This window comes from Monodelphis domestica, chromosome 5 (assembly GCF_027887165.1).
Source record: "Monodelphis domestica isolate mMonDom1 chromosome 5, mMonDom1.pri, whole genome shotgun sequence".
NCBI classification, from domain to species: domain Eukaryota; kingdom Metazoa; phylum Chordata; class Mammalia; order Didelphimorphia; family Didelphidae; genus Monodelphis; species Monodelphis domestica.
In genome coordinates this window covers 63,423,153-63,443,379 of record NC_077231.1, presented here as the reverse complement: position 1 = coordinate 63,443,379, position 20,227 = coordinate 63,423,153, and the positions used below count along the sequence as shown (strand labels likewise).

At 37.6% G+C, this 20,227-nt stretch overlaps 1 protein-coding gene across 3 annotated transcripts in view; it reads right to left on the bottom strand.

Annotated features, from left to right (window-relative positions):
* Positions 1 to 6,526: 6,526 nt before the first annotated feature.
* The window catches only part of TMTC2 (transmembrane O-mannosyltransferase targeting cadherins 2), a 557,542-nt gene continuing 543,841 nt past the window's right edge, over positions 6,527 to 20,227 (bottom strand). For all 3 annotated transcript variants that reach the window (XM_007503110.3, XM_001364263.4, XM_056798579.1), the window contains one exon: positions 6,527 to 9,352. In XM_007503110.3, the coding sequence (XP_007503172.2) occupies positions 9,173 to 9,352 (180 nt within the window). In that variant the 3' untranslated portion in view covers positions 6,527 to 9,172. The remainder of the gene's footprint in view (positions 9,353 to 20,227) is intronic.

The following is a 20,227-nucleotide window of genomic DNA, read 5'->3' as shown; positions in this document are numbered from 1 at the left end:
CCAGGACTTCTGGCGGAGGACTACCTTTTCCCATTCTTATTATAAATTAAGTGTCCATTCTATTGTTCCACTTAACTCTTGAAGGCAACAAAAAGCCCTAGTGGTGATGGTCAGGGAATCCTGAGGAGTCTTTTCCCTTGATGGGAAGAAAAGCCCAGCAAATAGCTACCACTTGTATTGTGATATATGAAAACAGCTTTGCCTAAGGGGAACCACCTGCCTACTACAACTGAACTTAATTCAACAAGCATTTGTTAAGGGACTGCTATGTGCCAGGCATCATGCGGGGCACTGAGGATATGAGAAGAAATTGAAAATCACATCTGCTGCCTTCAGGAACTTACAGTGTCAATAGTGAGAGCACTGAGGTTCAAATCTCAGCTACCCGTCAATCCAGAAACACTTACCGATGTTTGCTAGATGGCAGACACTGTGTTAGCTTTTGGGAATTCAAATTAGGGGGGAAAGGGGGAAACAGAGTCCAGCTCTTTCTCTCAGCCAGCTTCCATTCTAACGGGAGAGAAAATATATGTAAATAATATATATATATTCAAAGTGGTTGGATGAGCATCTCAGAGGAGGCGGGGGGGGGGGAAGGAATAAGCATTTATTCGGGGAGAGGGGAAGAAAAAAATCCATTGTTCAAGGGGGGCTTTGAATTGAATTTGAAGAAAGTCTGGGAAAGTAAGAGATAGAAGAAAGTTCCAGGCATGGGATTGTAGGTAGTGCAAAGATAGGAATGGAGGAAAAAAGCAGGTCCCAATATAGCTGGGTCATATAATATATGAAGAAGAAGAAGAAAGGGTTAAAAAAAGGCTGGAAGAGTAATAAGGGGCAAAGTTAGGAAGAGCCCCAAGTGCTAAATTGAATATAGAGAGACTACAGATAATAGGGAGCTAATGATGTTTATTGAGGAATGGGAAGAAATGGTCAGAAGTGTCTTAATAAGGTAATCAATTTGACAGCGAAGAGGAGGAAGGAGTGGCTTACAGCAGGCACATGAACTGGAAAGCTACTGCAGTAGTTCAGGTAGGTGATGATGCGAGGATGAACTAACATGGTGATTGTGAGTGTCATGAGCTGACGTTCAAGAGATATTTTGAAGGTAAAAATAAAAAAGGTTTGTTAATGGATTAGATCCAGGGAGTGAGTAAAGATAATATTAATAATTATGATTACCCTAGATAGGGTTAGCTAGGTGGCACAGTACATATAGTGTTCGATCTGGAGTCAGGAAGACTCATCTTCCTAAGTTCAAATCTAGCCTCAGACATTTACTATTTATATGACCCTGGTCAAGTCACTTAACCCTGTTTGTTTCAGTTTCCTTAGCTATAAAAAGCAAACTGGACAAAGAAATGAGAAACCATTTCAGGATCATTGCCAAGAAAATCCCAAATGGAGTTATGAAGAGTTGGCTACAACTGAAAACAATTCAATATAACAACAGCATTTATAGAACATTTTAAGGTTGGCAGAGCACTTTACATTTTACTTCTTTTGAGTCTAACAACAATCCTGTGAGGTAGGTGCTATGGTTAGCCTCATTTTACATGTAAAGAGACAGACTGAATGACTTGCCTAGATTCACAATGTGATTAAGTATATGAGGGAAGATTTGAACTCAGCTCTTCCTGATACCAATTCCTGGATTCTATCCAATAAACCAAAAACCTCATCAATATTTTGGTTAAAAATCTGGAAAAGTAGGAGAATGATGATATTCTTAATAAAAACAGGGAAGTAGGAAAGAGAGGAGGGTTTAAGGCAAAAGAAAATGAGTCCTGTTATAGATATAATTGAGGTGTCCATGGGACATCCAATTGAAGATTTCAAAAAGGCAGCAGCTCTACCACTTTCTACATGTGAGACCCTGAATGTGCCAGTCACCTCTCCGAGTCTCAGTTTTCTCATCTGTGAAATGAGAGAATTGGATTAGATGACTTTTAAAGACCCTTCTAGTTGTAAAGCTATCTGATTCTAAGACCTTTAAATACTGCAATGTCTACCTGTAGGTGCAGAGTGGGAATGGAATCATCTGCTCTCTTTTCTTCTTGTTGGATATCAGTCTCACTCCCCCAAAGTTCATCATCTTGGTTCAGTATGCAGCATATTCATTGAGAGTGGGAAGAAGTTGAAAACTAAGCAATCTGGTCCCTTCTTTTTTGCCAGCCTTACTCTGTGAAAGTCCAATAACTAAAATAAATTCTTATGTTGGACACACACACATAAACATATGAACATACTTGCATGCATATATAAACACTATATGTGAACACACATGCATGCATGTGTCTATGTGTATATGGTATGGCATAAGTACATTTATATAAATATATATGTATATGTATCTGGTCAGTAGGTTAGCAATGTTCAACTCTTCATGACCCCAAGGACCATAGCTATCCAAGTAGTTTCCTTGGTAAGGAAAATGGAGTGGTTTGGCATTTCCTTCTTCAATGGATCCAGTGGAATCTTTTGTTAGGCAGAGGTTGTGACTTGCTCAGGGTCACATGGCTAGGAAGTATTGGAGGCTGAATTGAATTTAGTCCTTCCTGACTCCAGGCCCATCACTCTATCCACTGAGCTATAGCTACCATATACATATGGCACACGTATAGGTGCACATGTAGATATAGCATGTATATATGTTATATATTATATGAATATAGTAAACATTATTTATATATACAATATATATACTAATATAGACAGACAAATAGATAAATAGACAGATGGATGGATCTAAAGATGGATAGATGGATAGATGAATGGATGGATGGATAAATGAATGGATAGATGATAGGTAGATAGATAGATAGATAGATAGATAGATAGATAGATAGATGGATGGATGAATGGATCTAAAGATGGATAGATGGATAGATGAATGGATGGATGGATAAATGGATGGATAGATGATAGATAGATAGATAGATAGATAGATAGATAGATAGATAGATAGATAGATAGATGAATGAATGGATTTAAAGATGGACAGATGGATAGATGAATGAATAGATGGATATATGGATAGATGATGTATGTATGGATGTATGGATGTATGGATCTAAAGATGGATAGATGAATGAATGGATAGATGAATGGATGGATAGATGGATGGATGGATAGATAGATGATAGATAGATAGATAGATAGATAGATAGATAGATAGATAGATAGATAGATATAAATAGGAAATAGGCCCATAATTTCATTGGACAAGGTGCTCCCAGGCAAGAGATTCACTCCACCAATGCAGGACAGTTCCTTCTATGCAACTTGGAGTCAAAAAATTGCCTCTGAATAGTTAAAGTTAAATGGCCAAGGTCATACATCTAGTATGCATGAATCAAAAGTAGGACTAGAATCTAGAATTCCTTATTCACTACACTATGTTGTCTGCATATTAAAATGCAAGTACAAATATATATATATATGTATATATATATGTGTTTATATATATTCCAAAGTCAAATATAGGCTCATTGAATTGTATAGAAGGGACACAAGGAAGCATCTAATCCAGTTCCTTCATTTTTACATGAGGAAACTGAGGTCTAGTAAAGTAACTTGTCCTGTGCTGAATAGGTAGTATCAGACCCCTGTCATTTGCCTCTGGAGACAATTTTCTTTCTATTATTCTCCACTGCTCCACAGCCATAGATATTTTTGGGATTATATAATGATTTAACATAATACTTCACATAACTATATTAGTTAAATTAAAGCCAGGATTTCCCCGGGCTTTTCTTCTCATTGTAGATCTCGTATGCCACAGAAAATGACTCTAACACACTGAAAAAGTATTAAGGGTCATTGCTTTTGCTGTAAGTGTGTCAGAGTTTATGATGGACAAATATATGGACTTTCCTTGACATTAATCATGGCTAGTTTTCCCAGTAAAAAGTATACTGCTGTTTCTGTCCAGATCCCGAGTTTTATATTAATTAGGTATTCACTTTATATAGCAAAGTATAATATTGCCTTATATTATTATACTGCATTAAAATTTTCAAAGAATTTTCACATATTGTATGATTTCTTTTCAAGGGAAGAGAAAGGGAATAAGCCTTTATACAGTACCATTATGTACCAGGCACTGTGTTAAGCCCTTAAAAATTTTGAGCTCATTTGATCCTCACAACAATCCTGGGAGGTAGGTGCTATTATTATTCCCATTTTACATTTGATGGAAATAAGGCAAACAGAGGTTAAGTGATTATTTGAGTACCACATAGCCTCTGAAGCCTTCTTGGGGTATATGGGGTTCTCGGGTAGGACTATGACCTCTTGTAGGATTTGCCAAGCCCTCTTTGGGGCTGCTTGTCTACCTTTGATATTTACCTCTCATCCAACTCTCACATCAAAGATTCTCAATGCATATGGGACCACTGCTCATCATTCTGACTTTTGAATGGCCACTGGATTTTGATGACTCTGGAAGAGAAAATGAGACTGACAACTGTGCAACTCTGTCTCACTTAAATCCAAATTATAGGCAGTGAAGACCTCATCCTATGATGTCATCGATCCACTTCAAAAACACAGAAGGAACAATATATGAACCTGGATTTGAACTTGAGTCTTTATGACTTTGATACTTGTAAAAGCTTAAAAGGTAACTGATATAGGAGTGGGGAATGCAGGGAAAATAAGCACAAAGAATTAGCTGCAATTGCCTCAATTTCTAATAGAGCAAGCATCCATCTCTCAAAACTAGTCTTTGCTTCCAGTTCATTTGCCCTGAATTCGTCCAACTTTCTTTCTTATCTTGGCTCACTGATTGACTCATCAAGACTTGCTGGACCCTATGCGAGGTCATGGTTTCTCTTTCTTCTTTGTTATATTTCTATCACCTGGTTCTATTCAGGTGCCAACATGCTGTTGCTCTGTGAGAATAGTGTTGCTCTGGCCTGTCCAAGGACAAGGTTTCCCACAATTACTTCCAATAACATTTTGAAGCAAGATTTCTGTTATGCTAAGCCATCACTGAAGTATTAAGAATAAGCAAAAACTAAAAAGGGGGGTCCTACTTACACTATTTAGTACCTTTGGAACTGTGGACAAATTAAGATAAATTTCCTCATGTCAAATGCAGCAAATGGACCAATTGTTTTTAAGGTCCTCCTCAGCTCTGATTTAATCATCCTTTTGTAATCAATGCCCAGTTAACTGTCCCTTCTGCTTCCCTTTTCCTTTTGAGTAGAACTGCCCTTCATCTCTCTCACTCTCTTTAAACCCTTACCTTCCATCTTGGAATCAATACTGTGCATTGGCTCTAAGGCAGAAGAGTAGTAAAGGCTAGACAACAGGGGTAAAGCTGGTTTTTACTTCCCGAGTCAGTATGCTGTAGTTTCACAAATTTGCTGCTCCAGGTTCCCCAATCTATAGTTCCTGCCTACAAAGTTTGGCTCTTTCCCTAGAGGACACAACCTCCAGCTCACTGTGAAATGTTATATTCCTATATCTTAAATATGGCATTTGATAGAATAACATGAAATCCCAAAGCCTTGGTACCAAAGTGGCTGTCCTGAGTCCATTTCCCTGGATCCCAGTTGAACAAAATTGTGCAGGATTGGGGAGAGAAGAAAGAGGAGAATTGAGGATAGGTATTTAGCCAAAACAACATGATGTACCGTGTTTGCATTTCTCATTATATTACAACTCTTTGGTTCCTATATTCAACTTTATCCAATTAGCAGCGAGTACTTCAATTCATGTAAAAGGCAAGACTTCATTGTGTCATGCCTTTGATCCTCTTTGAAGAACAAGAACAAACTAAACACTTATTATACACAAAGTACTCAAAGAATCCATTATAGCCATTAGAACTCAAAAGAACATGTATTTGTGGTAATATTAAATTCTTCCCCCACCACTGGGACACAATGCATAAATAAATCTGGCTATGCCTGCTAATTTGAGGATGGAGAGAGAACTAACAACTAGGGAGATCAAGAAAGGTTTGTTGGAAGAGGAGGTTGAGCCTTGAAGGAAACTAAAGATCTAAGAAGCAGAGGAGAGGAATGATGGTGGAGGCAGGCCATTCCAGGAACGTGAGACAACTTGTACAGAGACATGGAGGTGGGAAGTGGGATGTCAAGACTAGTGAAAAATGAAAAGACCATTTATATGTAATTAAAGGAAAAAATAAAATATTTTTAAATGAATAGATCAGTTAGGTTGGAATATAGACAATATGAAGTGGAACAGTGTTGTCATAAGTTTGGAAAGACAAACTGGAGTCAGATTGTAAAGTACTTTAAATACCAAACAGAAGATTTTGCATTTTATTCCGGGGACAACAGGGAATAACAAAGATTGTGAGTGCAGGATGACTTGATAGAACTTGTGCTTAAGGAAGGCAATTCTGGCTGTTGTATGGAAATGGATCAGAAGAAAGTGGGAGCCAAGAATCTCAATTAAGAGCTTTTGATAGGGCAATATACTTTTCTCAATGAGGCATGTTCAAATAAAAGTATATATTATGACAACAATAGACAAAAAAGTTTGCAACACGGTGTTTGTTATCAATGCTTTATTGTTGAAAACAAAATTGAATTTCTCTTCTCTGGCACATAAAACAATTATTTCTACAAAAGGAAAGGCTACAAATCTTGATAATTTATACAAATAACAGTTTCTCAAAAAATAAAATTTTAATTTAGTAAACTTGTCTTGTGCTCTTTATTTATTTATTTTTAGCACTGTCTGCAATAATCCACCATAAATCCCTGAGCAGAGACACATATTTGTTGATCATGTTTTAATGTCTTTCCCCCCCAAAGTTGGTTAGTTATTGAGCCCAGCCCTGTAACTGGAAAGCATCAGGGACATTCTTAAATATCCTTGCATCTTTTGACACAGATCCAGTCCACAATGCTATTCAGATGCTATGTCAACTTGGAGTGACTCTCATGGGTGATCAATGGACATACTTGAGAACCAACACATTGAAAGGAAGAACAAAGAAAGACAGTGAGGGGTTATGACCAGGAAGCTATGAAAGTTCAAAAACCATTTTAAATAAATACCACAGTTAAACACTGAATTCATTCATATCATTATATTAAATTCCCTTTAAAAAATTGCCATGAAGCTGTGGCAGAAGAAAAATATTTCTACCCACCATATTAGTTTCACCTTGGGTTTCCATGCCTCATTAGGAAAACACTGGGATCTGATAGTCATTCATTTTTTGACCATTTTATCTCAATATTTCTCAGGATAATTTACATGCCCTCTTTGAAAGGGCTCACATAGTAACCCTATCCAGAAAATGTTCATACAATTTGGTCTTATCAAGCTTAAAAAAAATTAATGCCACAAGAAGAGTACAATAAAATGATTTAATCTCATTGTGCTCTCCTAACTAGTCAAAAACAAAAAGGAAAAGAAAAAAAATATGGTGTTTGGAGACAACGTACAATAAGTTATATGGATGTCCCATTTCCCTTTTAGCAGTAATCATACAAAAATGAAGTGTGAAAGATAAAGCAAAGGAAAAAAAACTAATCTACTTCGCAGAGGATTGGCTTAATAAAAGGTTTTATTATTTTGCTTTGTTTTTACTCTGGTCAAATAATAAATAAATAAATACATATAGCATTGTACAGGTACTTTCTTCAAGAAGTACTTTGCAATAGGATGGGGTTTTACCAACTTGAGTTTTAGTATCAAGGTTGAAATGTGACTTGTGGGAGCATCTGTCAGTGATCTCCCCCTCCTCATATTAAAGCCAAAGCTCTAGTAGCCACCAACAGGTAATAAAAGGTAATGGCGAATTTGCTCATGAAAGATGTTGCTTATGAACGAAGGAGAGCATTTGGCAAATGACCTAGAAAAATATGGGCTATAGCTCCACAACACTGCAGCTCCAAATAAATTACTTTTATGAAGTCATTTAGGAAAAGTGCAATAATAACTTGGAGGATAAATTCAAACTGTAGAGATATAACAGCATTGCTGTTGGTAGCATGGTCAAGAACTAAGGAGCTATGCTTTTGATGGAAATTTGACTGCATTGTCCCAAATGCTACACAACTAGGAGCCATACTTATTACTGTTACTCAAAAGCCTTTTGGTCTAATCACTTTTTAAAAGGCAACGTTTTCTGGGTGGTACTAAACATATTCTTTATTTTTTTAAACCTCCCCAACAACTGCTGGTTAGTTTGTGATTTCAATATTTATAAATTTTGCTAGGATTGAGTTTTTGCTTCAGGCTTAATTTTGAAAGAGATAATTTTGTTTTGTTTTGTTTTGTTTTACTTTTTATTGTATTCCATCTAAGGGAATCAAACTGATTTAAAAAATAAGAATAATAATTTTTAGAAAGCATAAAAATTTCATTATGCTGCCCAATCTAAATTTTTTGGGGGGGAGGGAAAGTTGGTAATAATTTTGTTAACCACGGAATTTTTTTAAATGCATGACATGTAATATCTTTCACCCTGTTAGAAATATAGGGGGATGTATAATTAGCTACATATTGCTTATTGTTTCTAGGACAGGCAAAGCAAGCACTGCTCAGAGTAATGAAGCTAGTGACATCAACATAATAAAAAATATGATGTACACTTGTCAAGAGGGAACTGCAAGAGTCTGACAGCTCCTAACATATCAAAAAATAGTTCTGTAAGCCTCTGAAATTGATAAGCAGCCTGCCCTAAGGAGAGATACAGCAGCAATAGGACAGACTGCAAATAGGTTTCGTTTTCATCTCAATTGTCATCAATTATAGTTTCTACAAATACGTCAGGTTACCATTTTAACCATGTGTTTTGCCTTCCTCTGGATGGACAGTTGCTGCCATGTCCTCTCATAGTGCTGAAGAAACAAGCTCACTTTCAAAATTTGAATAGAAAACCAGCGAAATTCTAACTTGGATTCCTTTTTGAAACCAAAATATTCAGCTTTAAGCGCTCTGATTTAATATATATATATTTTAAAAATGGATACCAGTTCAATTCTTCATGAGGTTCCCGCCGCTTCCCTTTTTGGCATAACTGCTGTGCCAAAAACAGACTAGATCTTTCCTGAAGTTGCGATGACCACTGCTCTTAATCATGAAATCCATTGGGAGCTCTTGCCACACCACCTCCTGGAAGTCCTGTTCCGTTTTAAGTCGGCTTGGCATCAAGAAGATAAGAAGTTCCCAGCCTCCTGGGTCATGTCTTAGAAGTTTTTAATCCTTGTTTTTCCATGATGTTCCACAGTTTGCGGAGGTTGGACTGGGTGATGACATCATCAGGTTTCAGCTGAAGGGCCTGCAGGTAGTTGGCCTCAGCTTTGAGAAGTCTGCCATTGAGGTGGAGAATGGCTCCGAGATTCATCAGGGCAGCCGGATACTGGAACAGGAGAGAGAAAGGGAAACAATTAAGGGGGCATTTCAAGTTTCTCTTCTCTGAAGACAAAAACTTCAGTCACTTATTCAAATTATTCCCTTATGTCTTGGAGGCATTTCATAGAAACAATTTATACAATTTATACAAATAGATCAAGATAACTAGAAGATATGTTTTCAACAAGCTGCTGTGTGCTCCATGCCTTAAATGGGACAGGTACCTTGGAGAAAGGACTTTTCTTATTTTAGTTTTTTTCTCAAATAGGGACACAGACAATATGTGAAAACTTTATATGTGGTGATCTAGTCAGATTATACTCCTCTTGGAGAGAAATGTTAAAAGTGATACAATTTCAGATGAAAAGGATCGAATATTATTTAAATGTATTGCCAAGAATTTCTAAAATAAGAGGGGAAAAACTGACACATCCGTCTCTTTCTAGCCTTGGTTTCCTACCTGTATCCATTCTTCCCAGACCACTAAATGGAAAGATAATTCAATGAGGTTAGAATCACGCTTTCCTTAGGGGGGAGGAGGAAGAATTAGGGAATTCAACTGGAACTCTCATATTTCTCAGATTAAGGGTCTATCTTTGTCAAGGTCAACCATACTGTTTATTGAGAACTTATGCTGGAGATAGAAATGCCAGAAATGAGATAGGGGTTTGATCTAGGATTTTGTTAGTACAAAGAACTCTGGGATATGGATATGCCTTCTCTTAGGTCAGCATCTTACCTGCAAACTATAACTTTAGAGAAGAGTCTAAGGTAATGAGAGCATGAGCATCTGTGTTACAGTTACAGTATTCCAGGTACTACACTAAATACTTTACAGTTATCTCATTTGATCCTCACAACTCTGCGAGAACAGTGCTATCATTTCCCCCATTTTATAGGTGAGGAGACTGAGGCAAACAAAGACTAAGTCATATAGCCAGGATCTGAGGCTAGATTTGAACTTAGGTCCTTCTGACATTGGTTCCAGCACTTCATCAATTACAATAAAGACTAATCATAGAAATCAGGACTGAGATTTTAAAATTCAGGATAAGAACAGTTATTTAATGACTGAATTCTTGAGAGGCAGTATTTCTTCATTTTTAAGTTCATAAACTAGCCAGTTGACTCCTTCCATAATCTGAACAGATGCCAAGGAGAACAAGTAGTGTAGAAGAGAGAGTGAGGGGAAAAAGACAAGTTTTATACACCTCCTGAGACCTCATCATCTAGTCTCTCCTGAACATTAAGACATTTCTGATTGACAAATAGTCACTGAGGAAGTGGATTCAGAGACATCAAGACCTCCCTCATTAGTTCATCATAGGAAGGGGAGTATCCTTGTCACAACATGGAAGACACCAACACATTCTGCCATGTTGCAACATGGAAGACACCAACACATTCTGCCATATGGCCAGGTCAATATAGCTACCAAGTGGAACAGCTAAGTGTCTCAGTGGATTGAAAGCCAGATCCAGAGACTAGAGGTCTTGGGTTCAAATGTAGTTGCAGATGCTTCCTAGCTATGTGTTTCTGGGCAATGTAATAGGATTGAGAGGGGAACAGGGGGAATGAAAGGAAAGAGAGGGAAATGGGGAGAGAGGGTGAAGAAATTCTTCTTCTTCACCCTCTCTTTTCTGGGAGAGAGGTAGCCAAATCTTGTCCCCCTGATGGAGGGAATATGTCTCCTCAGAGGATAGTTCTGGGAGATGGAAGACAAGACCTGGAGAGATTAGCTTTGGTAAAATGACCCACTGCCTCCCCTTTGGTCTCAGTTATTGTTGAGAGGCAGGATGGATTCTTCTGCCTCTGGTCTCCTTAAAGACACCCACTGTCACTTCCCTTCAAACCTGGGGTCACCCCACTATCAAGGAGAGATATTATTCCTTGGGTTAGGCAGTTTGGATCACTGGGATCCTGAGCTAACCTTCCCTTTTTGGGAAGAGATGTGATTCTACCCAAACCTTCTGCCCCCTCTTTCCTAGTATCAGAAACCAGCCAGACCTAATTCCAAAGTAGTAAACAATTTATTTGGATTCACACAGGGAAGGAGAGGTAGGGGTGTCAGGCAAGGAAATTGAGGAAGCAGGAAGCCCTAATGCTTGTCCCCTCTGGCAGACTGCCCCCCAAGTTCTTGGGGTTCAAGGCTGAGTGTCATGAACCCTCTTCCGGCCAGCTGCTCCTCAGCTAACTAGCTTTTTAATGCAGGAGTCCAGGACCAGGTCAGGGAGAGAGAGAGAGAAATCTCAAGGAAAGATCAGGATGGCTCTGACCAGAATGAATCCAAATCCAAAACTCCCTTGATAATTCCAGTAGCTCTTCTTGAAGAGTCTTAGTGGAGGTGTTTGTGGGTACCAGAAGGAATAACAGTTCCCAAATGGATGGGCACTTTCTCAGCTTCCAGGAAAACCACCTTCCTCCTTCACCTCCCAGGCTTCTTTCTCTCTGCCTCTCCTCTGCTGCTCTTCAGCTGCTCTCTCCTTCAGCCTGGCTTCTCATTGCTACCCCCTGGATCTCTCTTTCTTACATTACAGCAAGTCACCAAACCCCTTTACCACTCTTCTGCCTAGGAACCAATACTTAACACCTATTCTTAGCTGAAGTAAGGTTTAGAAGAAAATAGCTGCCTAGCTCTGACTCCCCTTACCTAATAAAATTCTTATTTACAGATGTACAAAGAGCAGGTCTCCACCCTGCAGCCCACTGAGATGCCCTGAGATCTGGGAGTAAATTACTTTAACTGGGAAGCTGGCTGACCTTATAAACCTGAGGTTTACGAAAGGTTTGGTACCAAAATTATTACAGTTCAACATTCATTTTCAATGGTTAAAAAAAGGCTGGCTTCAGTGGTGAATGACTATACTCCTGAGAAAGTGTGTTCCCCTAAGTGCTTATATCTGACCAAAACAACCAACCAATCAACCAGAATGAAATACAACGTTGCTTAAGAGAAGAAAACAAAAATACTCTGTTGTCTGAAAGCTGTTCTTCCCCTCTTTGTACTCTCCTCGTTTCCTAGTACATACTGTACTAAAGAGCAAGCATTCTGACAGTCTCATAATTGTACATTTCAAATCTCAGTCAAAATAATAACTGCCCCCTTTTGAGAGCACAATCAGGTGTCTAGGTGACAAACTGTGAATTGTGCTCTAATGCCTCAAAAAATGCCCTTAGCATTCAAGCACGTCTAGGATTTTTGCTTTAATTTATTCTCAAAAAAAGAGACAACTTTTCAGCTGTAGATTAACACTATTATTTCTATTTTAACAAATGAGGAAACCAAGGCAGCGTTGAGAGATCATCTAATAGGACAGAGGCAGATGTATTATTAGATGTGAGCATGCCTGACCTTTCTGCTCTAACACAGTCACGTTGCCTTCATGCAGCAAATACAAGATAAGTAATGGTTGCCAAGTTAATGCTATAATCGTTTTTTCAATTATAGACAAGGATCCATATAGAAAAGACTAAATTATCTGTCTATGAATTTCTCCCTTTTAAAGATATGGACCAGTGTCCTCTCAACCCCAGACTTCACTCGGGAATGCAGAGAAACAAATTCATTCTAACTGAATACTCTAAATACTTCAAGATCTAAGATTTCCCTAGTGCGATGTGGAGCCCAATTTATTTACTACTTAGTGACGGTTTTTCAGAGTGGCTGTGGCTTTGAGATTCATCATCCAGAGGCTAACTAAGGAACACACCATTCTGAACCTATTTATCAAGGCTGGTCAACAGGTGATAGAAATATAATCTACTGGGGGCAGCTGGGTAGCTCAGTGGATTGAGAACTAGACCCAGAGACAGGAGGTCCTAGGTTCAAATCTGACCTCAGACACTTCCCATCTGTGTGACCCTGGACAAGCCACTTAACCCCCATTGTCTAGCCCTTACTACTCTTCTGCCTTGGAGCCAATACACAGTATTAACTCCAAGATGGAAGGTAAGGGTTTAAAAAAAAAAAGAAATCTAATCTATTACCATTTCATACTAGGAACCTTTCCAACACAGTAGGTCCTTGCTGAATTTACATTCTCTGAACTTGGCCTCTTCCACAATGAGGCATCAAAGGAGGACTTTCATGAACTGCCAACCATACAAATTCATTACTTAAATGGCCACTCTATTGGTAATAAAACTCATCATATATAGCTAGGGTGGGCCTGAGGTAGGAGGAATAGTCCAGTCATATTCAAAGTCTGTCCAACATGGTAGAACCCAATAGACCTTGCAATTCCATTGGTACAGCCTTTAAGAAAATAAATAACATTTTATTAGAATATCACTTTTTTAAGCTTAAGAAAAATATAATAAGAAAATGATGAGGTAAGATATTGTAGTGAATTGAGGGCTGGACTTGGGGGTTCCAAAAAACTGAGTTTAGTTAGAATCTATCTTTGATACTTAATGTATGACCTTTGGCAAGTCATAACATTTTTGAGACTTACTTTTCCTATTCGTTAAATTAAGGAATCTTTCTAGATGTCCCTTCTAGTTCTAAATCCTTTACTCCTATGAGCTGAATGTTTATTTTAAAATTAAGAGAAAATGGCAGTTAGGTAGTTCAGTGGATAGAAAGCCAGGCCTGGAGATGGGAGGTCCTGGGTTCGAATCTAGCCTCAGACATTTCCTTGCTGTATAATGTTGGGCAAGTCACATAAGCCCAATTGCCTAGTCCTTGTCAACTCTTCTCTCTTGGGACTGATACTATCAATTCTGAGACCTAAAGTAACGGCTAAAAAAAATAAGGGTAAGGATCCATCATTATAATGCTAGTTTTCATTGATTATCTTAGATCTAACCACTCTTTGGATATCATTTAACTGTATTCCACATTCTGTTAAAGTACAGTTGAAGATCTGATTTAGGGAATAACTTATATGCCATAGTGGATAGCCTGGGCTAGAGTCAAGAAGACTTATCTTCCTGAGTTCATATCTGACCTCAGATTTATAGTATTTGACCCTGGTCAAGTCATTTAATCAGTTTGCCAGTTTTCTCATCAGCAAAGGAAAATTCCAAACCACTCCAATATCTCTGTCAGGAAAACCCAAAATGGGGTCACAAAGAGCCAGACACAACTAGAAATGCCTGAAGGAAGGCTAAGATTTAATGACGTTGTTAATAAGTGAATGAAAAATGATTAGCCTTATGGAAATCATATACATCAATCAATTTATTTCTGTAGAGTGAAACCACAGCAAAGCAAATCTGAGATATATTTGGCATAGCACGAATATATTTATGAGCACTGGTTTGGAAATTATAGGTGAAAATAGACTAAATTGTGTGACCATGTTCTCTGGTTACAGATACAGTACTTTTAAGTTGTTAACTTGTCTGAGGTGGGCGAAAATACATGTAAAGGTGATCTAAAAGCAAAATAATTTATATCAAAATCATTGATAACTTTTTCCCTTCTTTGACTTCCTGTGAATTCAGTATATACATATGATGAAATAATACAGAATTCTAGAAGTTTAGCTTTTGAAGGAACTTCGGCGGTAATCTCGTCTAACTCTCTCAACCAGGGCATGGATCTCCCCCCAGATATCCATGAAAAATGGTCATCTCATCTCAACTTGAAAATCTTTAATTATGCAAAGCTCTCTCCTCTGTAGCCATGCACAGGAGTAAGACTCTTAATTCCATTTTTAACAAGACAAACAACCTTTACTGAGCAAACACAATATTTTTTATGTAATTAATTATTACTGTTCAATAAGAAGTGAGGAGGGGAGAGTTTCAGAGAAACTAGATAAATGTGTATGAATTGATGCAAAGTAAAAGAAGTTGAGCCATAAGAACAATGAATATAATAGCAATGACATTGCAAAGTCCAAAAACTTTGTCAGACCTAAGATTGATGACCTGTGCAATGACTTGTCATAATTTCTGAGGATCCATGATGAAGTATGCTACCCATCTCCAGACAGAGAGGGAAGAGATTCAAAGTGCCAAATGAGACATACTTTTTTTTTGCATGTGGAAAATGTGCAAATTTGGTTTTTTTGACTACGCATATTTTGTTTTACCCTTTTTTTTTTCATTTTGGAAGTTAGGGATGGGAAAGAGAGAAAGGAAATGCATTTCAATTAGAAAATTAAAAAAAAATTAAAGCCTTTATAATATTTGAAGACAGATGATCATATTTTCCTTTCTCTCAATATAACTTTTCTTTAAAAAAAAAAATCCCTAGTTCTTTACTTCTATTATTTCTTAGCACGAATTAGAGTGAATAGAATCCCTTTACAATTCTGGTCACCTTCTTTAGAAGGTGTTTCAGCCTGTCAGTATCCTTACCAAAAATTACTATCTGGTCCTGATATTAATAAAGCAGCATGGCAGAGTGGAAGGAGCACTGGATTTGAAGTCAGAAGACACGGGTTCAAATCCCAGCTCTACAGCCTATCCAAGTTACTTACCGTCATTAAGCCTCAACTTTCTCATCTGTAAAATGAAGGGGTTGGATTCAGTGAACTGGAAGGGTCTCTTTAGCTCAAAATATATGATTATCATAATGCCTTCTAGCTTTCCATCCTATTTTGCTATGATCATGGCATTGGAAAACATTCATTTTAATCTATAATTTTATAGATATATTCTGTTAAAAATACAATTACATTCAGTAAAAAGCAAAGGAATTGCAGGATAGTACATTTTCAAAAAAACATCAAATATGCTCCGTTTATCAAGTAGGAAAGTAGGCTCAATTTTAGGATAATCTAAAGTTAGGACGTCCAACTTCCCAATTTTTACAGAGGAGGAAATTGAGGCCTTATTGAGTAACTTATCTAAGGTTACACAGGTTATGATGTTGAGATTTGAACTCAGATCATTTGATTCCAAGTTCAGTTTCTCTTCATTCTTCCATGCTGGTTTTTCATATATGTTGGAAAACTTTTAAAAAAAGGTTAAGACAATATTTTTGTCCTATCTCATTTTTTTAATGAACCAGAATAGCTGCTCATTAAGTATCTGGCTAACATTGTTAGATGACAAGTAACTACAAAGTAATGAAGTGCTTTGTGTTTTTTGTGCACAACTTGTATATCCTAAAGAATGCTGTCCTTCAACCTTTGGCCATCTCCTCACTTATTTCAATAATACTTTACCACTCAAAACATGATCCCAGTGGGTCTTTTGAATCTCCCATCAAGGGAATATAATGATATTCACAGGAAGAAATTGTTTTCCTTCTTTTATAGTTACTTTTTTAAAACTAAAATGGTATTACTCAAGTTGGCTCCAAAGAGATTCATATACATTTCCTAAAATCAAACCTTTGTTAAAATAATGGAGACTTGCCACCAGGAGGAATATTGAAATACAAAATATAACAATAAAGAGATAATTCCACAAGAAGGATTCCCTAAAATTTTGTGCAATAACAAGAAGTTTAATATACATTATATATGGTCTTCAAGGGCACTTTTACTGGACACACTGATTTCAAAGTATGTTCATAGGGGGGAAATAGGACAATAATAATGATCTCATTATTTTATCATTATGCTTCCATGGGGAGAGGGAACAAGGATTTATTAAAGACCTACTATATGCCAGCCAGTATATTAAGCACTTTACAAATATTATCTCATTTGATACTCACAACAATCTTGGAAGGTAGATGTTATTATTATCTCCATTTTACAACTGAGAAAACTTAGGAAGACAGAGGTTAAGTGAGTTGCCCTGGGTTATGTAGCTAGTAAGTATCAGAGACCATATTTGAACTCGGGTCTTCCTGAGACCAGACCCAATACTCTATAACTGTTCCACTTCTCTGCTTATTGTTAGTTCTGAAAAATACTGTGAAAACTCTAGCATTTATTTCATCTTATTTCCTGTTCCTGTGTCCTAGCTATAGGTTGATTATAAAATCTCAAGGTTCAAAGCATCCTGTGTTCTTTTTTATATCACTCAAAATTATCTAGCATAGCAATACGGTACTATAGGAGTCCAAATGTCTGTGGGACAACTGACGTCTTTAGTTATAGATGTGTTTAGCAGTAAGGAAAAGATTTTTATGACTTTAAGAAGTCTCTTTAATCTATTTTTTAAAACAATTAGATAAAAGTTTTAGGTTAAGAAACTAAGCAAAGAAAGATAAATTAAATATCTTTACTAATGAAGCAGTGAGTCCAACAAAAATTAAAAAAATCAATGAATTTAGAAACAGAGGTTCTGAGTTCAAATGTCACCTGTGACAATAACTGCCTATGTGACTTTAGGCAACTTATTTCCTAAGGAAGAGAGACAGAGACAGAGACAGAGACAGAGAGACAGAGAGAGACAGACAGAGAGAGAGACAGAGAGACAGAGAGAGACACAGAGAGAGAGAGACAGAGAGACAGAGAGAAGATATATTCGATAATATGACCTCCAAGGTCCCTCCTAGTTCTAAATCAAGGATCCTATGATTCTGTACCATCCCCATCCAATGCAAATAAAAAAAAAGTCTTTCAATTACAAATTCATTTCAGTTAGTGATTTTTCAATATTAAGAAACAAGGAATGATTATATGAGAAAACAAAGTTGTCCTGAGCTAATAAGCAGTTGCGGATAGTCCAAACAAAAGGCCAACTAGCCCAGCTTGATAGCCCGAATGTAAGGATTTCAGGTGACTGCACGCCTGATTAAACACTGGCGTCAACACTCTCTGCCAGCTGTAGCTCACAGGCTGGAGAAACAGCAAAGCAGCCCTAATAGCTGATGTTTTCCCTTACACACTTTGTCTTTTATTGAAGACAGCTGATGAAACTTTTCAGCCCATTAACAAAGGCAGTCAGCAGCTCTAACATAGGGCTCGTAGCTCTGCACAACAAATGACAGCACCTACTTCTTCACAGACTCCAAAGGAGAAACAGATCATCCCTCATTTCCTTAAGGAGGACAGATGCTTTACATCAAATGGTCTGACTGGCAGCTCTACTGAGGCAGCAAATGACGTCTTTCAGAGTCCGTGGGGAACTCAGCCCCCATTGTGATATTCTTATGGTCTTTGGAGGATTCTTTAGCTCCATGGAGAAAGCAGCGGAATTAAAATCGTATGTTTGGTCAAAGTCCAACGTCAATGGAGATTCTTTCTTTCTTCTAGCAGGAGCACCCCTCCCTCCCAGCCCCCTTTCTGGCCAAATACAGCACCTCTGTAGCAGGCAAGAACAGTGTCAGAGAATGAAAGCATTTAAGGTGGGTTTAGCTAGGTGGGTGGGTTCAACAGGTATTTGGAAATGCTGGCAATATGCCAAGCATTTGGACTACAAACAAAAACAAACAAAAAAGCAAACAAATGGACAAAAATAGTATCTTCCTTCAAGGAGTTTGTACTCCATTAAGGATTTCAAAATTGCCTCCCAAACACAGATGAATAGATATGAGTATCATGGAATTGGAGCTACCTCAGTGGTCAGCTAATCTCATATAGTCATGAAAGAAATTCTCAGGATAAACTCCCCCAAAATGGTTGTCCAAGCCCTGTTAGATGAGCTCCAACGAGAGGGAAGTCATCATGTCTTGAGGCAGACCAATCTTCTCTTCCACAGTCCTAAATTGCTAGAAAGCGATCCCAAACATAGAAGTTAAGTATTCCTCTTTGCAGCTTCCATTCTTTATTTCTGGTTTGGGCCCCTAAGGCCAAACAGAATAAGCCTGAACTTCCTGCATTTAACAGTCATTTAAAGTTAACTCTAGCAGGTATAGGAGAATGGCAGAACAAATAATGGTGTGTGGATGGAATGGGATACTGGTGGACGGTGAGGAAAGGGATGTCTCAGAGAAGCCTGGGCAGACCTGAATGTACTGATGGAGAGGAAAGTGAGAAGAACCAGGGGGAAAATTATCCACTACTAAATAGAAACTAAATTCTGTACTCATATGATCCTAAAGAGCAATACAATGTTGATTTTGTAAAGAAAAAGAACTTTGTAAAAAGTAAGAACTCTGAACTCTGAATTAAGAACTCTTAGAGAAAGTAGTAAGAGGTAAAGAAAGAGAGGTGACAGCCTCAAAGAGAAGAATAAGACACACATGTTTGGACATGGTCAAGGTGCGAATTTATTTTGCTTAATTATCATATTTGTTACAAAATTTTGTTCTTTTCTTTTTATTTTGGTGATGGTGAACAGGTGAAAATAAATACTTGTTCATTTTTTAAAGGAAAAAATCAGAGAATGCTTCAGCAGGCACTGAAAGAACATGGAAGTAGGCAGCTAAGTGGCTCAGTACCTGGAGTCAGTTTAAATCTGGTCTCAGATGCTTCCTAGCTATGTGACTCTAAGCAGGTCATTTAACCCTGTTTGCCTATCCCTTATAGCTCTTCAGTCTTAGAATCTATACTTAATATGGATTATAGAAAGTAGCAATTTTTAAAAAGAAAGAAAGAAAAAGTATGGAAGCAAAGGATGTAGTTTTATGTTATAATAAGAATGATGCTGAAAGTTCATCTATGGTTGCATAAAAGTGATCGACTGTGTCAATGCAGAGAATGAATCAGTGTGGTCTACTAAATAGGTACACGAATAAATAAACAAGGAACAAATAAATGGATGAGTGCAGGAATGAACAAATAAATAAGTGACTGGATCGGTGATATATTGGTAAGTAAAGTAAAGAGTTGGTTATTTTAATTAGAAAGGGAACAAGGAATGTTTACCTGAGACTGAGTCCCCCAACCTCCCCAAATCTCTACTCCTTCCTGTAAAAATAGCTCCATAAGAGAGAATGACAATGGGAGGCTAGAAATCACGATCTATTTCTCTCTTATATTTCTTTCTTGGTTGACTATCTAAGGGATGTACATATGGAACATCACACTTCTTAAGAGTAATATGGGGCGGGGTCAGCTGGGTGGCTCAGTGGATTGAGAGCCAGGCC